General features: G+C 39.3%; 1 protein-coding gene across 5 annotated transcripts in view; it reads right to left on the bottom strand.

The window, feature by feature from the left end:
- Positions 1–20,242, bottom strand: part of dip2ca (disco-interacting protein 2 homolog Ca) — a 234,798-nt gene that overhangs the window by 86,844 nt on the left and 127,712 nt on the right. For all 5 annotated transcript variants that reach the window (XM_044219310.1, XM_044219314.1, XM_044219312.1 and 2 more), the window contains 3 exons: positions 17,509–17,619; positions 12,675–12,800; positions 3,111–3,446 (listed from right to left, as the gene is read on the bottom strand). In XM_044219310.1, coding sequence (XP_044075245.1) covers positions 3,111–3,446; positions 12,675–12,800; positions 17,509–17,619 — 573 coding nt within the window. The remainder of the gene's footprint in view (positions 1–3,110; positions 3,447–12,674; positions 12,801–17,508; positions 17,620–20,242) is intronic.

The following is a 20,242-nucleotide window of genomic DNA, read 5'->3' as shown; positions in this document are numbered from 1 at the left end:
CAAACTAGCTAACCAACAGTGTGCACAGAACCTCTCTTCTGTCACATCTGAGCAGTGAAGGAGCTGAATGCTGGCTGGGCGGCGCTGGCAGGGGCTCTCTCTGTGTCTGTCCATGTATTATCTTCAGAGCTGGATACCAACAGCGCCAGCATGAAAACAAACCTGTCGCCGCCGGAGCATTTAGTCACGACGCTACCTCAGCAAACAGTGGGAAAAGGCACAAACAGGATTCTGTGAGAGCAGCAGGCCAGTTTTTCACTTTCATGTGTGGTTTTCTGAAAATCCTCCAGGCTATAGTTTTAAAAGGGAACAGGTGTAAGACAAATATGCACTGCAATCTCACAATCATCACATGCATTAACTGTCACGATATGTCTAGTGTTTTTACATTATATTTTCTGTGAGTGAGTGAAAAATATCTTATTTTTATAAGATTATAAATGAGATCATTGCAAGCACTGCCATATTAGCTTCTCTTTGATTAAATGCATTGTCAAGGTTTTATTGTTTCTCCATTCTTGGTATTGAAAGGTTTGCTATTGCGGTTAGACATTTCTAGGTAACATTAAAAAGGAAAACATCTCTACAGAATTTCTAAAATACTTAACATGACTTGTCCTAATATAGAATAATTATTATTAATATATGCTATTCAGTGAAAACCGTGTATCTCCAAATTTGGTAAAATTTTAGTAAAAGTAAAGGAGTTCCTTCATGAGTTGAGAGAATCATCCTACTTATTAGGCTAAATAAAGCATTTAAAAACCCACTGGATTATCTGAAAAATACATTGTCACAAAGTTGAAACAGGGCTGTTTTTCTTGGCTCATGAAAAGTTGACGTTTTAAAAATGCATGGTTTTCACAGGATAGGGACAAAATATTAAATATTGTATTTTCATTTCATTCCATTTTATGTTTATTTGATAGGGACAGATACAGTATACATAGAGAATTGCATAACAATTATCCGATGCAATGTTTTACAGCATTTATAGCTACTGCTTTCCAAAGCCCGTTCCTAGATGGGCCTTTAAGTGGCATTTCAGTAAGAAAAGTATTCAATTTTCACTTTCTCACGTTGGTCTGGCAAAAACCAGTTGGATGCATAGAGATAACACTATGACAAAAGAACATCATGACAGATGTCCATCTGATTCACGGCTCCTGTAGCGTGCAGACCATGAAACATGCATGAAAAAACAAAGAATGTCAATGGTTTTTTTTGAAGAGGAAAGAAATGGACAAATTACAGAAGGCGTTGTTAAAAAGATAGCCTCTCTTAAATCTCTATTTTTAAAAAAGCATTTCAGCAGGACTCAAGAGCCCAAGGTCATTAGATTCAAGGAAGTTTCAATAAAATTAGGAAAATAGAAAATCCGAAAAAATAGAGCAGCAGCAAAAAGTACCATTATGTTTTTGGTGATAGTAGAGGTACTGTAGTAATTTCAGACATGTGACAGATAGTAGGACAGATAACAAACACGGACAAAAGTTAATACAGGAAGAAAAGCACTGTAAAACCTGCATTTACACACTGTACACAAGGATACGACCCTCCAACTAAACACACTTTACCACCCAACAGCCCCGGTTCACACATTTAAACTTCAAAGACTAACCAGTAAGCCCACCCACTTACTGTATGCTGATCCCCTCACACACACACACACACAGCCCTCCCAGCCACACACCCTTTTATTAGAAACCTCTCAACAGCCAACTAATTTTACCTACAACTAAATAAACTCAAGGGTAGTTGCTTTATTTAAAGACCAAATCAGACAAGCTTTGAAGTTCTGCTGCAGTTTTTTGGCCTTGTTGTTCCCAAACTGGGATTGAGGGACCTCCGCGGGGCGTTACAAGGATTCTAGGTCTTGGGCAAAAGATGAAATAATTTAAGTGCACTGTTTATAATCTGTTCTTAAGAAGCTGGAAATACGACAAATATATCTATGAAAGACTGCTTTAATGGAACGTTTTACTCACAACTCACCAAATATCCTCTTGGATGATTTCCCTGATATAAAAACTTTATCAGCTGGTGATCTGTGGTATTAAAAATATCAGTTTATGGGCACTTAGAAGTCAATATAGTGTATTATTACACATTTACTACTACTACACAAGTCCAAAGGAATAATTCAGACAAATTTAATTTGTTCTGAATCCACTTTTGGGATAGATAGTAGTCATGCTAGATCACTTTTTATGTATATTTTCTTTTATGTTGTCTTTTAAAATAATTCTAATCATCGGATGTGAAGCACTCTCTTTCATTCAGTCTTTGATTCTTCTGTTCCTTTGATTCCTTTTAAAGTAAAAGTTTATGTAACACACTTTCAAACTGCCTCAGTGTTTGAATTGTTCTACAAATAAACTTTCCTTGTCTTTTGGGATTGAAGCTGTGTTTAAATTAGCTTGAAAGTTGTATCAGGGCTATTTCTATAACTTATAAACTAACAACCATGCAATGGTTATACTGGTTGTTAAGATTTAATTTTCTGAGAGATCACATAGACCTTTTCTAACTTACTGACATATCTCTTAGACCTCTTATACATTACTGTTAAATATTGACCCCTTCCTGTTTGTCCATTTTATCCTGTTGGAGGTAGTTTCGATTCCATAGGACAAAACCTTAACAATAAGCACATGACTTGTGCTCACAAATATACAATCAGCAGTCACCAACCTTCAGTGTGAACGCACACCTGTCACTCTAACTGTAACAACATCTGAACACCTTTAACCACTTCACTGAGCTAAATGAGAAGCTAAATATGACATTTCATGTGGTGAAATCTTCAGAAAACTTAAAAGAACCCCAAAGAAAAAGCAGTTGAGTCTGTATTTGGCCAGAATGGATGTCAATGTCTGGCTAAATTAAGTTGTCTAAGGGACTGGATATGGCTAAGGATCTCAAGAGCTGACTAAAGGATCTGGCTCAAGGTGTCAGGCCTTTGCTGAAAGAGTCTGTATTTTGCTAAATATGTTTCTATTTGGCTAAGAATGTCTGGACATTGCTAAGGGAATCTGGATTATGCTTAGTGTCTAAAGTTGGGACATCCAGACTGCCATGTCATTGCTCAGTCCTAACCTAATCCTTACCTGTTTTGTGGTGGTGGTGATGACGGTGGTGGTGGCGGAGGTGGTGATGGGCGGAGATGTGGACGTGTTGGGCCAGGACGTCAGCCAGCCTGCCGCCGGCTGCCTCGCTTCCCCCGCTACGTGTGGAGGAAGAGGAAGAGGAGGCCGTGGAGGAGGTGGTAGTGGTGGTGGAGGAGGTGCCGTGGATGGCCCTGCTTATCCAGTGCTCCATGGTGATGCTCCCCTCCCGGCTGGACGAGGTTCCTCCGCCGCCTCCTCCGTCCTCTTCTTCGCCGTCACCTCCCTCCTCTTCATCGCCGTCGCCCTGACCCTCGCCCTCTGAGCCTGAAGAGGTATCTGAGGAGGAAAATGGATGACGATGGATGTGGAAGAGAAGAATAAATAAATTGAGCCTTTCCAGACCACAATAATGACCACAATGCTGTGACACGTGTACTGACAAGAACTAGGAAAAGAGATCATATTTCTCCAATACTAGCTTCTCTGCACTGGCTCCCTGTAAAATCCAGAATAGAATATAAAATCCTTCTCTTCACCTACAAAGCTCTTAATGGTCAGGCACCATCATATCTTAAAGAGCTCATAATACCATATTATCTGACTAGAACACTGCGTTCCCAGGATGCAGGGTTACTTGTGGTTCCTAGAGTCTCCAAAAGTAGACTGGGAGCCAGAGCCTTCAGTTATCAAGCTCCTCTCCTGTGGAATCAGATCCCAGTTTGGGTTCGGGAGGCAGACACCATCTCCACATTTAAGAGTAGGCTTAAGACTTTCCTCTTTGATAAAGCTTATAGTTAGGGCTGGCTTGGGTGAGTCCTGAACCATCTCTTAGTTATGCTGCTATAGGCCTAGACTGCAGGGAGACTTCCCATGATGCACCTCTTTCCTCTCTCCTCCTCTCCCTCTCCATCTGTATGCATTTTTATCCCATTACTGCATGTTACTAACTCAACATCTTCTCTCTCCCGTAGTTCTGTGCTTTCTCGTTTCTCTCCTCTCTCCTGTCGCTTTCAGCAGGTATTTCTACCTCCAGAGCTGCAGAGTCTGGATCTGTGGTTGTGGGCCACCTGCAGCCCCTATGTTCCTGCGCGACAGCTGCTACTACAGTTGTTGTTATTGGCTCTTGGACATTATTCTTCCTATAGCTGTCATTCCTATTATTATTAATTTATTAATATTAACGCTACAATTACATTATTACTATTTTAAAAATTCTAGGTAGTATTTGCATTGTGCCTCCCTCTCCCCCAAAACCTCTCTCTCTAAACCTCTCTCTCTCTCTCTCTAAACCTAACATGGCAACGGCGGATGGCCGCCCACCACTGAGTCTGATTCTGTCCAAAGTTTCTGCCTCTTAAAGGGAGTTTTTTCTTGCCACTGTCGCCAAATGCTTTCTCATGGTGGGATTTGTTGGGTCTCTGTAAATAATAATATAAAGAGTTCGGTCTCGACCTGCTCTATAGGAAAAGTACAATGAGATAACTTCTGTTATGAATTGGCGCTATATAAATAAAATTGAATTGAATAACAAAAGTAAAAATTGTGGACTTTCTTTAAGAGGCTGAAAGATTTAATTAAACCGTAGAAAAATAACTGATCTTTTAGTATAAGTCAAAAAATACAAATCGAAACTGTTTTAATCCAATCCTATATTTAGAAACAGACAGAAAAATAGTAGCTATGTATGTCCCAGTCTATTGTCTGTAGCCTGGAAAGGTTTCAGCCCCCATCTGTTTAGAGTCACCGCAGGGGGGGAATGGAGTAAAGTTTGTTTTATAAAGCTAAAGTGTCTGTGTGTGTGTGTGTGTGTGTGTGTGCACATGTTTTGCATGTGATTTCCATAATGCCAATGGCATTATTAGACTGATAGTGGTGATATGAATAACAAGAGAAGCTGACCCAGTTCTCACACACACAGGTGCTCTGTGTGTGTGTGTGTGTGTGTGTGTGTGTGTGTGTGTGTGTGTGTGTGTGAAAACAAATCAGAGTTAAAAGGAGAGTGAATATTGGACTCGTGTTCATTAGGTGGACAGCGACAGCTCACTGCAATGAAATAAAACTAATGAGGTCATACTGTTGATATGGGAAGATGAGTACAACATTTGCTTGGTGTACAGCTAGTTTTAGTCGTGTGAACCCTGTTGTAATGTGACAATATAAGGTTGCTTTTTAAAATGGCTAATGATTTTGTTTTCTGCATTTAAAGAGTAATGAAACACCCCCATATCAGGCCGTCTCCACACACATCTGAAAATCAACCAAAATGGTGGTAAAGGTGGTCAGAGGGTGTGGCTCTGTGCTAAGATGGCTCAGAAACACCACCACTTGGCTGGGTAAGGTATCAAAGATGTGCCGTCCAATTGGGGTTGTTGATATTTTTTGCCCACTAAGAAACTACCTCAGACTCTTTGGTATGGAATCATCAAACAGGGTGGAAGAAGGTTTTTCTAACAATAGAATAATTTAATTGCATAAAGTAGATTTTTTGGCCACTTTGATGCAGCGTAACAAGCTGTAAACACTACACTGACATATTATCAGCTTATAAAGTTATGGTGAACATCTCATTTACATAATCCAGCAGACATTTGGAGTTGTGTTTCTGGCCGCCGGGTGAATATACAGGCATGTCTACACAAGAGGCGTTTCAAGGCGTGTTTTTCATCTCACGCATGTTTGACGGAACAGATGCTGTTCTATTTTAATCAATACAGCTGTCTACACAGGTCGCGTTTTACTGTGCTATACACATGTAACTGCAACCCGAAGCGTAAAAATACGGGTTGCAGTCTATTTTCTCCCATTTTCCGCGCACAACAGATTTTGTGTTGGGCTGTGAGTGCGGTCAACGCACGGGTGACCTACCCTCAATACTGTGACTGAAAGCATTCTGTGTAGACAGAAACAGAGGACTGAAGCTGCTGCTGCTCTGCTAATGCGCTGCTTTCACTTTGCAGCCTTTGTTGACATTGTGTAAGTCAAATATTCACCCGCCTTGTAGCTCCGATTTGGTCTCTACCAACTCCTGGGAGAAATATTTGGGTCTTAAACTACTCCACTATGCAGGTAGTGTACAGTGGATTTATCAGAGCTTGCTGGCTTAAAACAGCTGTCTGCTGTGTCTGGAAATGACACTAACAAAGCCGTGAGATTAAACCACAGCATTAACATTGCAGGCTGTAAAGCCAAAACAATGAGCTGAAAGATGCTAAAATGTTATATAGAGGAAAACTGCAGAATCAGTGACTATCCTTTGTGGGTTTCATTAGTAAAAGTGAAAGCTTTTTCACCACACAATGTCATTTGATCTAATGTTATTATAAAATATTAAGGGAAGTAAACGTGGGTCATTCAAAGGACCCCATAAGCATAACAATTATAGTGAATAAATACAGTGTTCCTCACCTTAAGTACCCCCAAAATAAAGCTGACTTTCTCAAGTAAATTGAGAAACAACAAGTGTTTGATGACCAAACGAGAAGGAGTCTGTTTATTCTGCTGTATTCTGTTAACATGAAGCAACACAGGCAATACTCTGCCAGGAGCATGTAGATGGAGGTGACTTTATTTGACTCTTTTATTCAAAAATTCAATTCACTAAATAAACATATAAACAGGACAATCCCCAGCTCCAAATGCAAACAATCTTCTTAGGAATTTCAAAGCAAAGTTCAACAAATTTTAAAATGTTGAAAGTAATTTTTTATATCAAAGTCCTTGTTTGGTCATTGTTAACTTAAAAAGGTGACATTTCTCGTTCGTCATGGATCACAGCTGACATTTGCAGTTTAAAATGCCACGGGACTGGACGTGGTCTCGACATGTTGACTATCATGGTGCTTTGCTGACATGCTTGATTGGCAAATTTGTGTCTCGTTATCAGCAGGACCCTGTGGAGACTACCAGTGACAAAACACAAACATGTTGACGAAAATAAGATGCTGCTGGGCAACCCGGGAATCTCATGCAATAAACAGGAGCAAACATACAAAGAGAAAAGAGAGCGAGTCCCTGACGCAAAGCAGCACTTCATAAAGCTGAAATATATTTAATGATGTATTGAGAAATTGAGAAAATGCAGCTGTAAAAATCAGTCAAAAGCCAATAAAGAGCACATCAGAGTCCTGCCTCGCTTGTCATCTCTGCATGATACGGCATGCTGCTCTGCAACGCGCAACGCTGCTGTCCTCGAATGAACCTCACTGGCAGAAAGACAGCCGTGTGTGTGTGTTCGAATGTGTGTATGTGTGCTACTGCTTTTACCGCTCCCTCAGGACATGTGCTTTCGAAATCTGCAAGATGGATTGTGTGCCTTTCTGTGTGTCATGTGTGACTTTGCTTTGTGTGAAATGGCAAAAATAATAATTTTGAAAAATGATGTAAATATTGTGCGTGTGTACATGCAGTACTACTCTGTGTGTTGTCCCTTCACAGTACACAAATAAGCTGCATATGAATGTGTTGTGTGTGTAGAAAATGTGTTTGTACACTTATGGAGGATTTCTGTTAGTGGTTGTTGATCGTTGCATGTGTGTGTGTGTTATATTTAAGAGCAATATTTAAACACATCTGCTCACAGCACAAGAGGTGGACAAAATAACAGAGACGCGATGTGACAAGGGCTCGCTTTGATAGCCAGTTCAATTTCAGATTTGATTCTGAATTGCTAAAATACCCAGATGTGTTAAAGAATAAGTCTGGTAATATTCTATATCATGAAAAAAGACCAAAACCAACAATGAATGTATCTACTAACAGGTATTGTGTGTATCAAAGCATGATATATCTTCTTCCTCTGTTCCATAGAGCGCCATTGTTGTCCAAAAGCTATTAAAAACACATCAGTGAGCCACGCTGTAGCACTGGGTGACATGTTCCTTCATCACCATGAACACACACACTGCAGTTTATTCTGACTCAGTCCCACACACACCTTCCTGCTGCCCCAAATACTCATTAGAGCGCCAAATGTGGATTAATCCACTGCTGAAAATAGTCCCCAACAAATACATGATTTACTCCTGTTAAGGAGTAATATGTAAAGTTTGCTAAAAACTACAGCGCCCGGGAAAGTATTGACTCTTTAAAAAAAAAAAAAAAAAAAAAAAAAAAAAAAAAAAAAATAAATATATATATATATATATATATATATATATATATATATATATATATATATATATACAGTATATAAAAGGTGTTTTTAAAGATTTGTCTTTAGTAGGAACCAATGGGCTTGGAGCTGAGAGCCACAGACAGGAAATCAGAAAGTTTTAAGAGATGCCACGTTGTTGGTTTTGGTCTTTTCATGGGATTTGATGACAATAAGAAAATGCAGAATAATGACAGCCTTATCCTCCTTATCCTTTTAAGCTGTAACACGTTTCTTATAACAGGTGCATCATTTACCTCTCTGTCATTTTTATTAGCGAAGGTAGTCATTTGGATAAACAGACAGATAAAGGGGAAATCTATAATCTGGTAAAACTTTTAGTTTTACTTCTTCTTTTACTTTATCTCCATGGTGATGGCAGCACGTGCAGATGCAGCGGCCAGTAGCTTTTTCAAACTTTGCTACATTTTTGTTTTAATTTGTTTTTTTCCCCGCCTTTATTGCTGAAGCACATATTATCTTTGACAGAAATAATGGATAAAGTGGGTGGACAATCACTGCCCACGACATCTTCCTACCACGAGTGTCGCCACAAGCAGTGTGACCACCCCAGGAAGAGAGGGAAGAGAGCTGGGATAAGAGCTTAGCTAAACCAGCTTGGACCGAAGGCAGCTCCACTGCCCAGCCTACTCCTAATGACCGGCTAACATCCGGTCGCAGGGAAATGGAATGGACAAAATGGGACTCAGGGTAACCCAGCAATGGGAAATCAGAGACTGTTATGCCCACATTTTACAGAGACCTGGCTCCATAACAACATCCTGGATCAAGCTATTGCACTCGAAGGGCAGACCATGTTCTGTACCAACAGAACGCAAGACGAGGGGAGGCGGACTCTGTGTTTACATCAATGATGCTTGGTGCTCAAACGTGGTCAAAGTTGATGGACAATGTTTCCCAGATGTTAAAATGCTGACCATATTATCAACACTATCTTGTTGCTGCTGTTTACATTCCCCAAGACGCAAATTCACAAAATGCCCTACAGAATCATCACATTCTGGGTGTATATGTGTATAGGTAAATATGTACATAACTGTATATATTGTTTTATCTATTTAATTCTATTCTATTATAAATGTAAATATTTGTATATATGTTCTATGTGTGTGTAGCATGAAGGGGCTACAACGTACATTTCATTGTGCAACCCTGTGTTATAAAATGACAAATAAATAACCTTCATTCCTTTTAAGTCAATTTTTGAATTTCTGTTCTTACATTATCACATAATATTACATATTACTGTAAGATATAAACTTCTGTTACTGGAAATTCTTCAGAGCTGCACTATCAGAGATTTGGAAAGATTCAAGTTTGCTAAACTGATTCAATACTGATTCAGATTTGATAAAATACTACTGAACACCAACCCTATTTCTGAGGTTATTCGCTAATAATATTTGAATAAAATGTTAGTAACATAGCCCATATTTAGATTGCATTGTGGTGTAAATTAGAGCACATGCATCTCCATCTAGTTTTGGTTGATATGGAGCAGGATTAGAAGGAAGGAGAATGAGAACTGATAAAAAATAGAAGACAGGTGGAGGAAGAGTAGGATGGATGGACGGATAGACAGAAAAGGCTGGCTCAAGGTGAGATTGAGGGAGGGCGACTAAGGACAAGAATGTCCTAAAATGTCACATTGGACTTTTGACGTCATCCAGGTGTTCATGAGAAAATCTTACAATTGGTCAAACATCACGTGGGAGCAGTGTTTGTACAGACTGATCCAATAAAATACCCTCATATCTAATCTTTGGCTGCTGTACAATTCCTCTGTGTGCCGTTAGTCTAAATCACGTCTAGTTCGGTGAAGCTCGACCCTGCAGCCAGAGAAATAATGGCCTTGTTAACACCCTCATTAAACAACACCAGCGCCATAAAGACATGGATGACTGCCACCGCCACCTGCCCCGGACAGATCCTGCTTCACAGGTCTACAGGGATGAAATCAACTGTGTGATGTGTCCGGTGCACATTTTAAGAGAAGTGATACCTATAGTATCTTAGGCATTTCCATATGCCAAATATTCATCAGAGAGGTCAGGGGAGCAGGTTTGGCTCAGAAGCAGGGATCAAATATGTGACTGCAGAGTTACAAGAATGAATCCTGCAGTTTCATTCGTGTAACTCCCTCAACACTCCACTAACTTCAAAAATGCAATCATATAGATGTGGAAAGAGGAAATGAGGGGGATTTTCGGGGTTGTCGCCACTTGCATACATGCTAACTGACAGCAGCGTTGCCAGGTCAGGAGAAAATAAAAGCCCAAGGGCAATACAGCTATCAAAAACCTCCAAATTGATCCATATTGATTATGGCTCCCTCTCAGCAAATTCTCTGCAGGGTTTCTGTCCTTCAACTAGTTTGAGTTTAGCTGATCTGAAATCTCTTTTATAGGAGTAGGGGCAAGTATATCATGATGCATCCTCTTGTAATACATTATCATTGCATAACACATTTTGCAAATTGCAGTTAAACTCTGCAGCTGTTCTGGTTTGTGCAGGTTCTGCCCTTTGTTAGTTTATGACTGTTTGACATTTGATTAATTAAATATGTGTACACGTTGCTCGGTGTGTAACAAAAGGGCTCAGACCTTTCATACTCGGTCACACTGTTCAGTTGTCTACAAACTTCAAGAAAACTGAATTCCTTACTGGATAGTTTGTTTTTTACAGTGAAGATACAGACAGGAAACAGGCAGAGTAAGTGAGCGGTCCGACATGCAAGTTATTAGTTACAGTATATTAGTTAAAATATGTTTTTGTGTTTCAGAGCCTTTTAACCTCTCTGAGTGAGTCAGTGCTGAGTTTGACACAGCGGGCCTGGTTAGGCACCATAAAGATAAATTACATCTAATAAGTGTAAATTAGTTTCCACGGCAAATAATGTGATATAACATCATTATAGTGTGTGATAACAAGCGTATAATGGTTTTAATTAACTCCATAAAACTAGTGTTATTCATTTCATGCACTTTTTGAGGCTTACAAAAATACTTTGTACATTCTCATTACTCCGTGGTAATCTCCATACAGATGTTCATAAAGGATTTAAATATATCTATTGTCTCTTCATATTGTAAGTTTTCAAAGCATCACAGCTGTATAACTCAAATGTAATAAAACAAAAAAAATATTTTGCTGTAAAGTCAGTATCCCAACTCATAAGAGCACGACATACAATGATTTTTGTTATCAGGGTCACCCAGAATGAATAATTCTCTGCCTGTTGTGTCACTAAACCTTTGCGTTTCCAACATCTATAACTCGTGGCTGACCAAACTGATGAGAGAAATGACAGAAATCTACTTCCCATGGTTTCCAAAACCATAATCTGCTTAACATGCCAAAGTAGTGACTACAGCAAGTGTAATAAAGTAGTTTCTCTTTTCTTGCAGTATTAACAGTCCAAAGTGATGATCTGCTATTTCCAGTTGGCCCTCACAGCAGAGCGCCCATCAGTCTCCAGGTTTGCCAGAGAAAACAGTCTTTTCAGTCAGTGAAGGCTCGTCCAATTCAATCACAGGTCAACTTCACTGACACAAGGAGGACATCAACACTGCAGCTACATCACCTGCTGCAGCAGCTTTTACCAGCTTAAAATTCATACAAACTGATCTATTTCTCTCTTTATGGTTAAATAATTACTGTAAGAGACACTTAAAGATTTGGCACACGTCAAAAAGTAAAATAAAAATACTCCTTAATATGGTTTAAAGCCGCTTAAACTGAAGGAAAATGAGTCACATCTGTCAATGTAGAGCTGAGCCTGACAGTTGTCTCTCCATTTTTCATCCGACCAACAATTTTAATGGTTACACTTTACTTGGATCGTCCACCTATAGAGTATTTGTAACATTTCAACAGCTTATTAGTTGAGATTCAACAATTCAACTGTTTCACAAATAAAGGTTTGGTTAGGTTTAGGCACAACAAACATCTCTGTTAGAGTATGTTCATGAATTGTCACATATAATTTATTGATAATCTGTTAAACATCTACGGACAACAGCGAAACAGTTGAAATGTGACAAATACTCTAACCTCTCTGTAGGCGGACTATCCAAGTAAAGTGTTACCAATTTAATTTTTGGTGTGTAATGAACATTGCGATGCCACTAACGTAGCTAAAGCTTTTAGTTTTGTTGAGTATCCAGACTTAATATTCATATTTAATATATCTTATGTGACAGAACCCTGTAGCATTCGTCACATTCAGAAGCTTTAGTTGGAAATTAGACATTCAAACATCAAAACGTTGTTTTTGTGTGTGATACAAACATTGCACAATAGTAATCTTTTGATAATCATGACTAATTATTGGGTTATAATTTTGGCTGTGTTGCTGTCGCAGACCTGTGAGAATAGAGTGTTTAGTTCCATACCTGGTGGTGTGTAGGCATCCATTGAGGTCTGGACCACCAGCGACCGCCGCTTTGAAGGCATCGGCACCGCCATCTTCCTCTCTTTGTGCTTAGCCAGGGCCGCCTGCACTGCCTCTGTGTGCACATCTGGAGACACACGTACAATAGATTTCAATGTGTCAGGTCAGATTCATCTTTCAGAACCTTTTAATTTATAGAGAATGATCACACAACCAAAACCCCTCACACTGTTTGATCTGAGGCTTGATCCATTTTGCTCAAGACTGAAAACTACAGTATCATGACTTTTATGTGGTTGTGGACCTTTTTGTTATTTTAACTAAATCCACAGTGGAGAGTTTTCCAGTATACTTTATATTAGTGTTGGCCAATCCCAAGCCATGTCACAGTGCCTTATATTTTTGAATGAGTTTTCCCTGCCTGCCAGAAAGCCATTGATTTCCTTTCATTTCTGTGCAGTAAGAAAATGATCTTGTAGATCGGCTACTTAAAACTTGCTTTAGATTGATAGTCCTTCATGTCTGCATTTGATTTTATAATAATTTGATACTGTACCAGACTGTAGTAAACAGTACTAATACCAGAGGTTGCATTGAGGTAGGAAATACACATTTGAAAACTTTTTGGAAATTGTAAGCATCAATGTATTGTATCCCTGATACTTAGTACATGGCTTTAAACACACTGCTGTGGTCCTTTAATATTGGTCTAATAAAATAAAATGGCCAGAAATTAAAATCATGTTTGCTCTAAAACACACTTCTGTATATAAAGAACAAGTGACTAAGTCCTTATTTAATATAACATAAATTTCCTTTGAAAGAAACACATTCTGTCTCTGGATATGTTTCTAACCATCAGTGGTGGAAAGTAACATTTACTCAAGTACTGTAGTACTTAAGTACAATTCTGAGGTATGTGTACATTACAAAATTTCATTTTATGCTATTTTTTTTTTACTCCAAATATTGCACTTTTCACTCCACTACGTTTATCTGACAGCTACAGTTAGCACAGTGTCTTGTTGGAGGCTCTTGTGAAGTTGTTAGTTTCACCAAGGAGTGATTTCCCCTCTAAACCTCTCCGATGGTTTCATTTAAACTGTTCATGTTATAACAATCTAATGATAACAGTCACAGGGGCCATTTATCTGCAGAACAAATACTTTAACTTTTGATACTTAAGTACATTTAGCTGATAATACGCCTGTAGTTCTACTTCAGTAGGATTTTGATTGCAGGACTTGTAATGGAGTGTTTTTGCATTGTGGTACTTTTACTTAAGTACTGTAAAGGGTCTGAGTACTTCTTCCCCCCACTGCTAACCATAAACACAGCAGGGCTGACCAAATAACTAAGAAAAGAAGTTGACTTTTCAGGCACTATTGATTGCTGAGGAGTCCAGTGTAAACTTTGGGCAAGGGTGTTAAATAATAGAGAAATCAAAAAGTCCATCCAGCTAAAGCACTAGCAGAGCGGAGCAGAGTAGAAAAACAGCAGCAGGATTGTCAGCTGGCCTCTGTATTTTCCATTCCATGAGGCCTTGTGGTTTCCGACTGGATTAAGTTCAGGGAGTGTTGGCGAAGACGTTTTGCAAATTAGTGTTTCTAAGAGCGAGATAAAGCGCTGCGATATAGCCACAGCTGGGTTTGTTTGAATGGTGTCCATTGCTGGCAGAAGGCAAACACAAAACGCCTGATGATACAGAGACGGCAGGCTGTTGGCCCGATAATGACATGAGTAAGACATTTGTCAGAATGAATGGGCCCCACAGATGTACGTTTGTTTGGCTTGTGTGTGTGCTTGTGCAGGGGAACGGAGGTAATTTAAATCTCAAGTGCACGTTTATTGTCTTATGGTTGACTGAGTGTGACTGCGCAGTGTGTGAAAGTGAGTGCGTGTGTGTGTGGTGTTTAAAGGTGCTCACACAGCTTTTCTTTTTCAATTTAATGGGTTAAAAGCTTTTTACAGAATTCATTTTCTGTCAGATTAAACTCAAACAAACTGAAACTCTCCAACAGCATGTGGGAACATAGTAATAAAGTAAGTCAGATTTTCCCACTGTCCCAGGAATTCAAACCTTCAAACAGCTTGGCTCTTGTCTTTTTAGTCTACTGCATATCTTTATTGCTGACCCCAAATGTCACCACAGTGAATTCTTATAGATTAATTTTGTATGGAGATGCCACTCAAAAGAATTTACCCAAGTTAAAATCCTTAGTTAATCCTATATTAATCTTTACTGGACACCAGATGGAACAAAACCAAACAATGCATGTTGCAAGAGCTGTAACAGATTTGTCAAAAGCTTTTTCCACAGATCTATGCCAAATACTGGATTTGCTGCAGCCCATTCTGCAGACAAAGGCAGAGAATATCAAACAGGGCACCACGTCATGATAACGCCTCAGGATGACTGTCCTCAGAGGGGATTGGGATTAGGTGTGGAGGTGTTCACAGGTCCAAAATATTGGATCTGATCCAAAACAGATCGTGGAAAACCTCTCTGAAACCAATGGACATAAGCTAGACCGATAAATCTGCCAACCCAACATATGAGAAAGAGAAATGCCAAATTAGGTTTGAGGTCATTTAGAAACAATGTCACCATTACATAGTTTGTCCAACAGAGACCACTCTTAAGTTGATTTTTCAACTGTGAAATGTCCCGCTTAGAAAGTATCTTGGTCACAATTCTTTAAAAAGAGAGGATCAGTCTAGTGTGTTTCTTAATGTTATGTGTTAAAATAAAATTACTATCGACCGACATCGTCTTTATCAGATATCAGTATTGGCCTCAACAATCCAGTATCGATCGGGCTGTACTGCGTACATTCTGAACCAAGGATAATTTGACCCGATACAAAATGTGGTGAACCCAACAGCTGTCATCCCATCATCTTTTTAAACTATTTACATGAAAGAGTACCAAACAATTGATGTAGTATTATGTTTTAACCCATTGTTTCCCGTGTGGGCAAAGAACACCTCTATTATTCCTGCATGTCAAAGATCACATTCGCCTCAGAAAAACAAAATTTTCTACTGTGATGATTATTATGAAGAACCATGCGTTCAGAGTTGATAGCAAATCCGCTTGGATCCACTCGGGTATTTAGACATGTGACATACTGACACTACACAGACCCAAAACCCACAGCAAAAGAACGGGACCCAACCCGGACTCAGTTAAATTCTAGTCAGTCTCATTTGCTAGGAACCGAGTGTACCCATTAAGACAAGATCTGGAAAGATGAGATCTGGAGCACACGATTATTCTAAGAGCTTTTTAATAAGGTGCAGCTACTAATGATACAATATAAAGCATGTCTTCATCAGACTAAGAGGAGGCAGTGGCAGGGTAGATGTTTAAAATACAGCTGTCTCTGATAAGATGGACAGGTTTGGGGCGTCGCTTATACTATATTCATATCAGCATATATAAATATATATCATAAAAACATCATAGAAACCACCAAACCTCCTAGGAAACATCACAGAAAACAAGATAGATTCATTTCTTTATTTAACCCGTATGGTTCAGTGTTCAATATATAAATAAAGTAGCTTTTCCTGCCTCAACTATGGGGTTGGGAAATCTTTTCAACACCCCAGAATTTCGCATCCTTTATCTTGAACACATCAAGATGTCTAGTTCAATCCCTTTTTCAAGAACAGTTTAGCAGAGCTATTGTTTGCCGAAAACCTACATTATCCAGTTGCAGAATATTCTTGCAACACATTACTGCTGGCCTGTTTAACACAAGGCACTGATAACCAAAAATCATAAATTAAAAAGGTGCACCAGGGATTTAGTATTCCACCTCCTTTAAGTTTGGGGACTCGCGAGAGACCGATTAAAAACAAAATGGTCAAAATTGAAGCAGCAGTGGTCGAGATATCCTGACTTTTAATCCATAGTATAGATACAGCTCCAAAAACACTGGATCCTACATTTCCCATAATGCAACTTCATAGCGACACCCTCCCTGCCTGGTAAATGCCCACGTCTTTTCAGAGATATATGAAGATTTATTACACGGCTGTGTTGAATACTCGATTCTGAATGGTCAATAACGGGATTCTACGGTCTGTTATTTCTGAAGAGCAGATCGCTGCTATGAATAACAGACCGTTGCTATGGACGCCGTTCTGATCATAGACAGACATAGAAGTCCTGTGGCAAAAAAATGTTTTAAAATCATTTTTAAATCAATTAAATCAATACTTGGTGTCAAATTTTTGATTTCTTTAGTAAGTATCCGTGTAAAAAGCGAGATAATGTACAGCGAGCCGGTCATTATTGCGAAATTACCCCGTTCAGGATATATATATATACATACACACACACACACGCACATAAGTATTTCTATGTCTACATATAACACATGGGTGATATTAATATTAACTCCATGTATTAAAGTATTAAAGAGTTATAGCAGTTATAAAAGCAGGTTTCCTTTTTGATATGCAAATGTATGCAGCAAAGACCTCCAAATTATAATCACATCATCACCTTTATTGGAAGAACTTGTGAAGTAAAATTAAAAAATGTTATCATGTCTTGCTTAAGTTATCACCCATAACCCACTATGCTAATGAGGTGACTAATGAAGCTAATTAGCATAGTGATTAACAAATATTTCTTTGCCAGCATGTCAGACATTAACACACCATTGGTAACATCTCCTCTGTGTTCTATGGTGATGCATCTGGTCTGTGTGGGGCAAATGTGGGAGTAAGACAAGTCTTCGTTTGAGAGACAGACATACAGACGCCACCATGAAGACGAAATGTCCCACAGATTTATGATCAAGGGCAACCCTGACTCTTACCTGATCGGTAACGTTCGTCTCTGGAGCCAGAAGACCGCCGGCGGTGGTAGCGGGAGGATGAGGACGGCGTGACCGGGGTTCTCCTCTCCTGGCCCATGGACGGATCCATTCCTGGAGCAGAAACATTCAGATTTAAATCATAGCCTGTATGTTTTCCACAGAATAACCCTACAAAATGTTGTCCTTTTGTAGTTTGTGTATATTTCTTATGTATTTTGTATGTTTTTGTATACATACACTTTTGCTTATTTGTATGTATTTGCAAATAAATCATTGATCTTTGAGAGAGGTTTTTAAAAGGTGAGGCCCTCACAGTGAGAGAGTTGAAGGGGGGGAGAGACCTGCCGGCGTCCTAAAAACAACGTGCCGCTAGTTATCGTAGTTCGGCAGAGGCTGTGACTCCTAGCTCACCGAGGCAGTTAAGGTGCTTTCAAAACCCTCAGTGCCCGACTGCCGCAATTTGCGTCAAGATTCGTACTCCTTCTCTGAGTTTACTTGGAGTAACTCAGTCGAAGTGTCAGACCTCTGATCTATGACACAATAAAACCAAACCAGCCTGACTCAGCAAAAAGCAGAGTGATAAACCAGCCAAGACACACACACACACGAAGTCTAGGAATCCCACTTCCTTCAACAAAATTGTATTTGTATTGGAAACAAATGCAATTATTTCACCGCAATGCATTTTTTCAGTTTCCTGAGACAGCTATGAAACAATTTGTAAACTTGATTTATGTATATTTTTTTTGCAGTGTCACACACAAAGTACAGACTGTTCAAATGAAACTTATTCAGTAAGATAAAGTTGAATTCTGAAGAATTTCTCAATTCAAATCAAGGGCAATTGCATGCATCCAGATCAACAGACACACAGTAGATAGGGAAAGAAAAATGTTAATCACAAAACTAAAACAATAAAAGGCTATAAGCTAAAAATTTTGCATGGCATTGGTAATAAATACATTAATAAATACAAAAAAATGTAAAAAGAGATTTTTCTTGAATCAAACCTGCCATGTGAGATGGGACAACTGAGACAGATACACACACATGTATGCCTGCACAAACACACATACCAACAGAAAAAACAACGTCCCTACATACCAATCAATAAGACTGATGATAACAACCACCCTGTTACTGACAGCTACGACCGCTCCAGAGCTGCTGATCTATGAGCATCCATCTAAGCTTCACACTTCAACCCTCTATCTATCTTCATTAGAGCTCTGAGCGTGGCTCAGAGTATCACTGCTGCTCAGGAGAAAAGCTAAAAGTTGATTATCCGACCATATAACGACAACCAGCCAGCGCTGGAATATATGATAGGTCTGGGAAATACCTCACTTTGCTGTTTCCTCTGGGGAGTCTGGATGGTTGGATTCCCCCTCCTGACTCTTTCTACTCGCTCTTTAAAAATCTCTCCTTTCTTCTTACTCAACTTATTTTGTCTGCAGATTGTTCACACTTATTTGTTTGTTTGTCCTTTTATTCATTAATCACTGAAAAATTATAGAATATGTTAAGTTACGTTTACATTTTTAGGAATGGCAATGTCTGCCTCTTGGTCAGTCTGTCTGTCTGTCAGTCCACCACTTTGGTCCAGAAAGAATTATCTTAACAACTGTTGGATTGCGATGAAATTTAGTATAGATATCCATGGTGGGCCGAGGATAAATCCTACTGACTTTGGTGAACCCTGGTGACTCCTGTAGCGCCATCATCAGGTCATTTTGTTTTATGACCAAATACCTGCAAAATGAATAACATTCCCATCAGCCTCAGCTGTACTTTGTTTACCGCTAATTAGCAAATGTTAACATGCTAATACAACACCCTAAAGTATGATGGTGAACTTGTTTAACATCATCATGTTTGCATGATCCGCTGCCTCAGAAATTAGGCTATTTCCTGAGGAGGCTGAGGTCCTTCAACATCTGCCGGACAATGCTGAGGATGTTTTCTGAGTCTGTGGTGGCCAGTGCTATCCTGTATGCTGTTGCATGCTGGGGCAGCAGGCTGAGGGTAGCAGACGCCAACAGACTCAACAAACTGATCCGTAAGGCCGGTGACATTGTGGGGGTGGAGCTGGACTCTCTGGCGGTGGTGTCAGAGAGGAGGATGCTCGCCAAACTACACGCCATCTTGGAGAGTGTCTCCCACCCACTCCATGACGTGCTGGTCAAACAAAGGAGCACCTTCAGCGGAAGACTCATCCCCCCAAAATGCACCACAGAGCGCCACAGGAAGTCATTCCTGCCTGTGGCCATCAAACTCTTTAACTCCTCCCTCTAAGTGTCAGTCTGTATGACCCTAAGTCACTAAACTGGACATTGATCATTAACATCACTGTAATACTTGAAATAATTGTGCAATATTATCTGTTTAATACTCCGATGCAATATATTCTGTTTTCAGTTTAAAATTTCCTATTGATTGATATTTATTCATACTTCTATTACTGCTGTGCAATATTCACCGTCTCATAATCATCTTATTAAGCTACACTTAACTTGACAGTACTCATTATTGCACTACTAGTTATTACTTATATTATTACATTGTATTATACCGTACATACTTATCAACCGGTAAATCCACTTTGTACTTTACACTTATTTTAATTTTATACTTTATATCCATTGTACTTAATTTATCTTGCCTGTATTATATTTTGATTTGCTTAGTACTTCCATTCCTGTGTGCAGCTATAACAAAAGTTTCCCCTCGGGGA

This window comes from Siniperca chuatsi, linkage group LG13 (assembly GCF_020085105.1).
Source record: "Siniperca chuatsi isolate FFG_IHB_CAS linkage group LG13, ASM2008510v1, whole genome shotgun sequence".
Taxonomy (NCBI): Eukaryota; Metazoa; Chordata; class Actinopteri; order Centrarchiformes; family Sinipercidae; genus Siniperca; species Siniperca chuatsi.
This window is presented reverse-complemented; position numbering and strand designations above follow the sequence as displayed.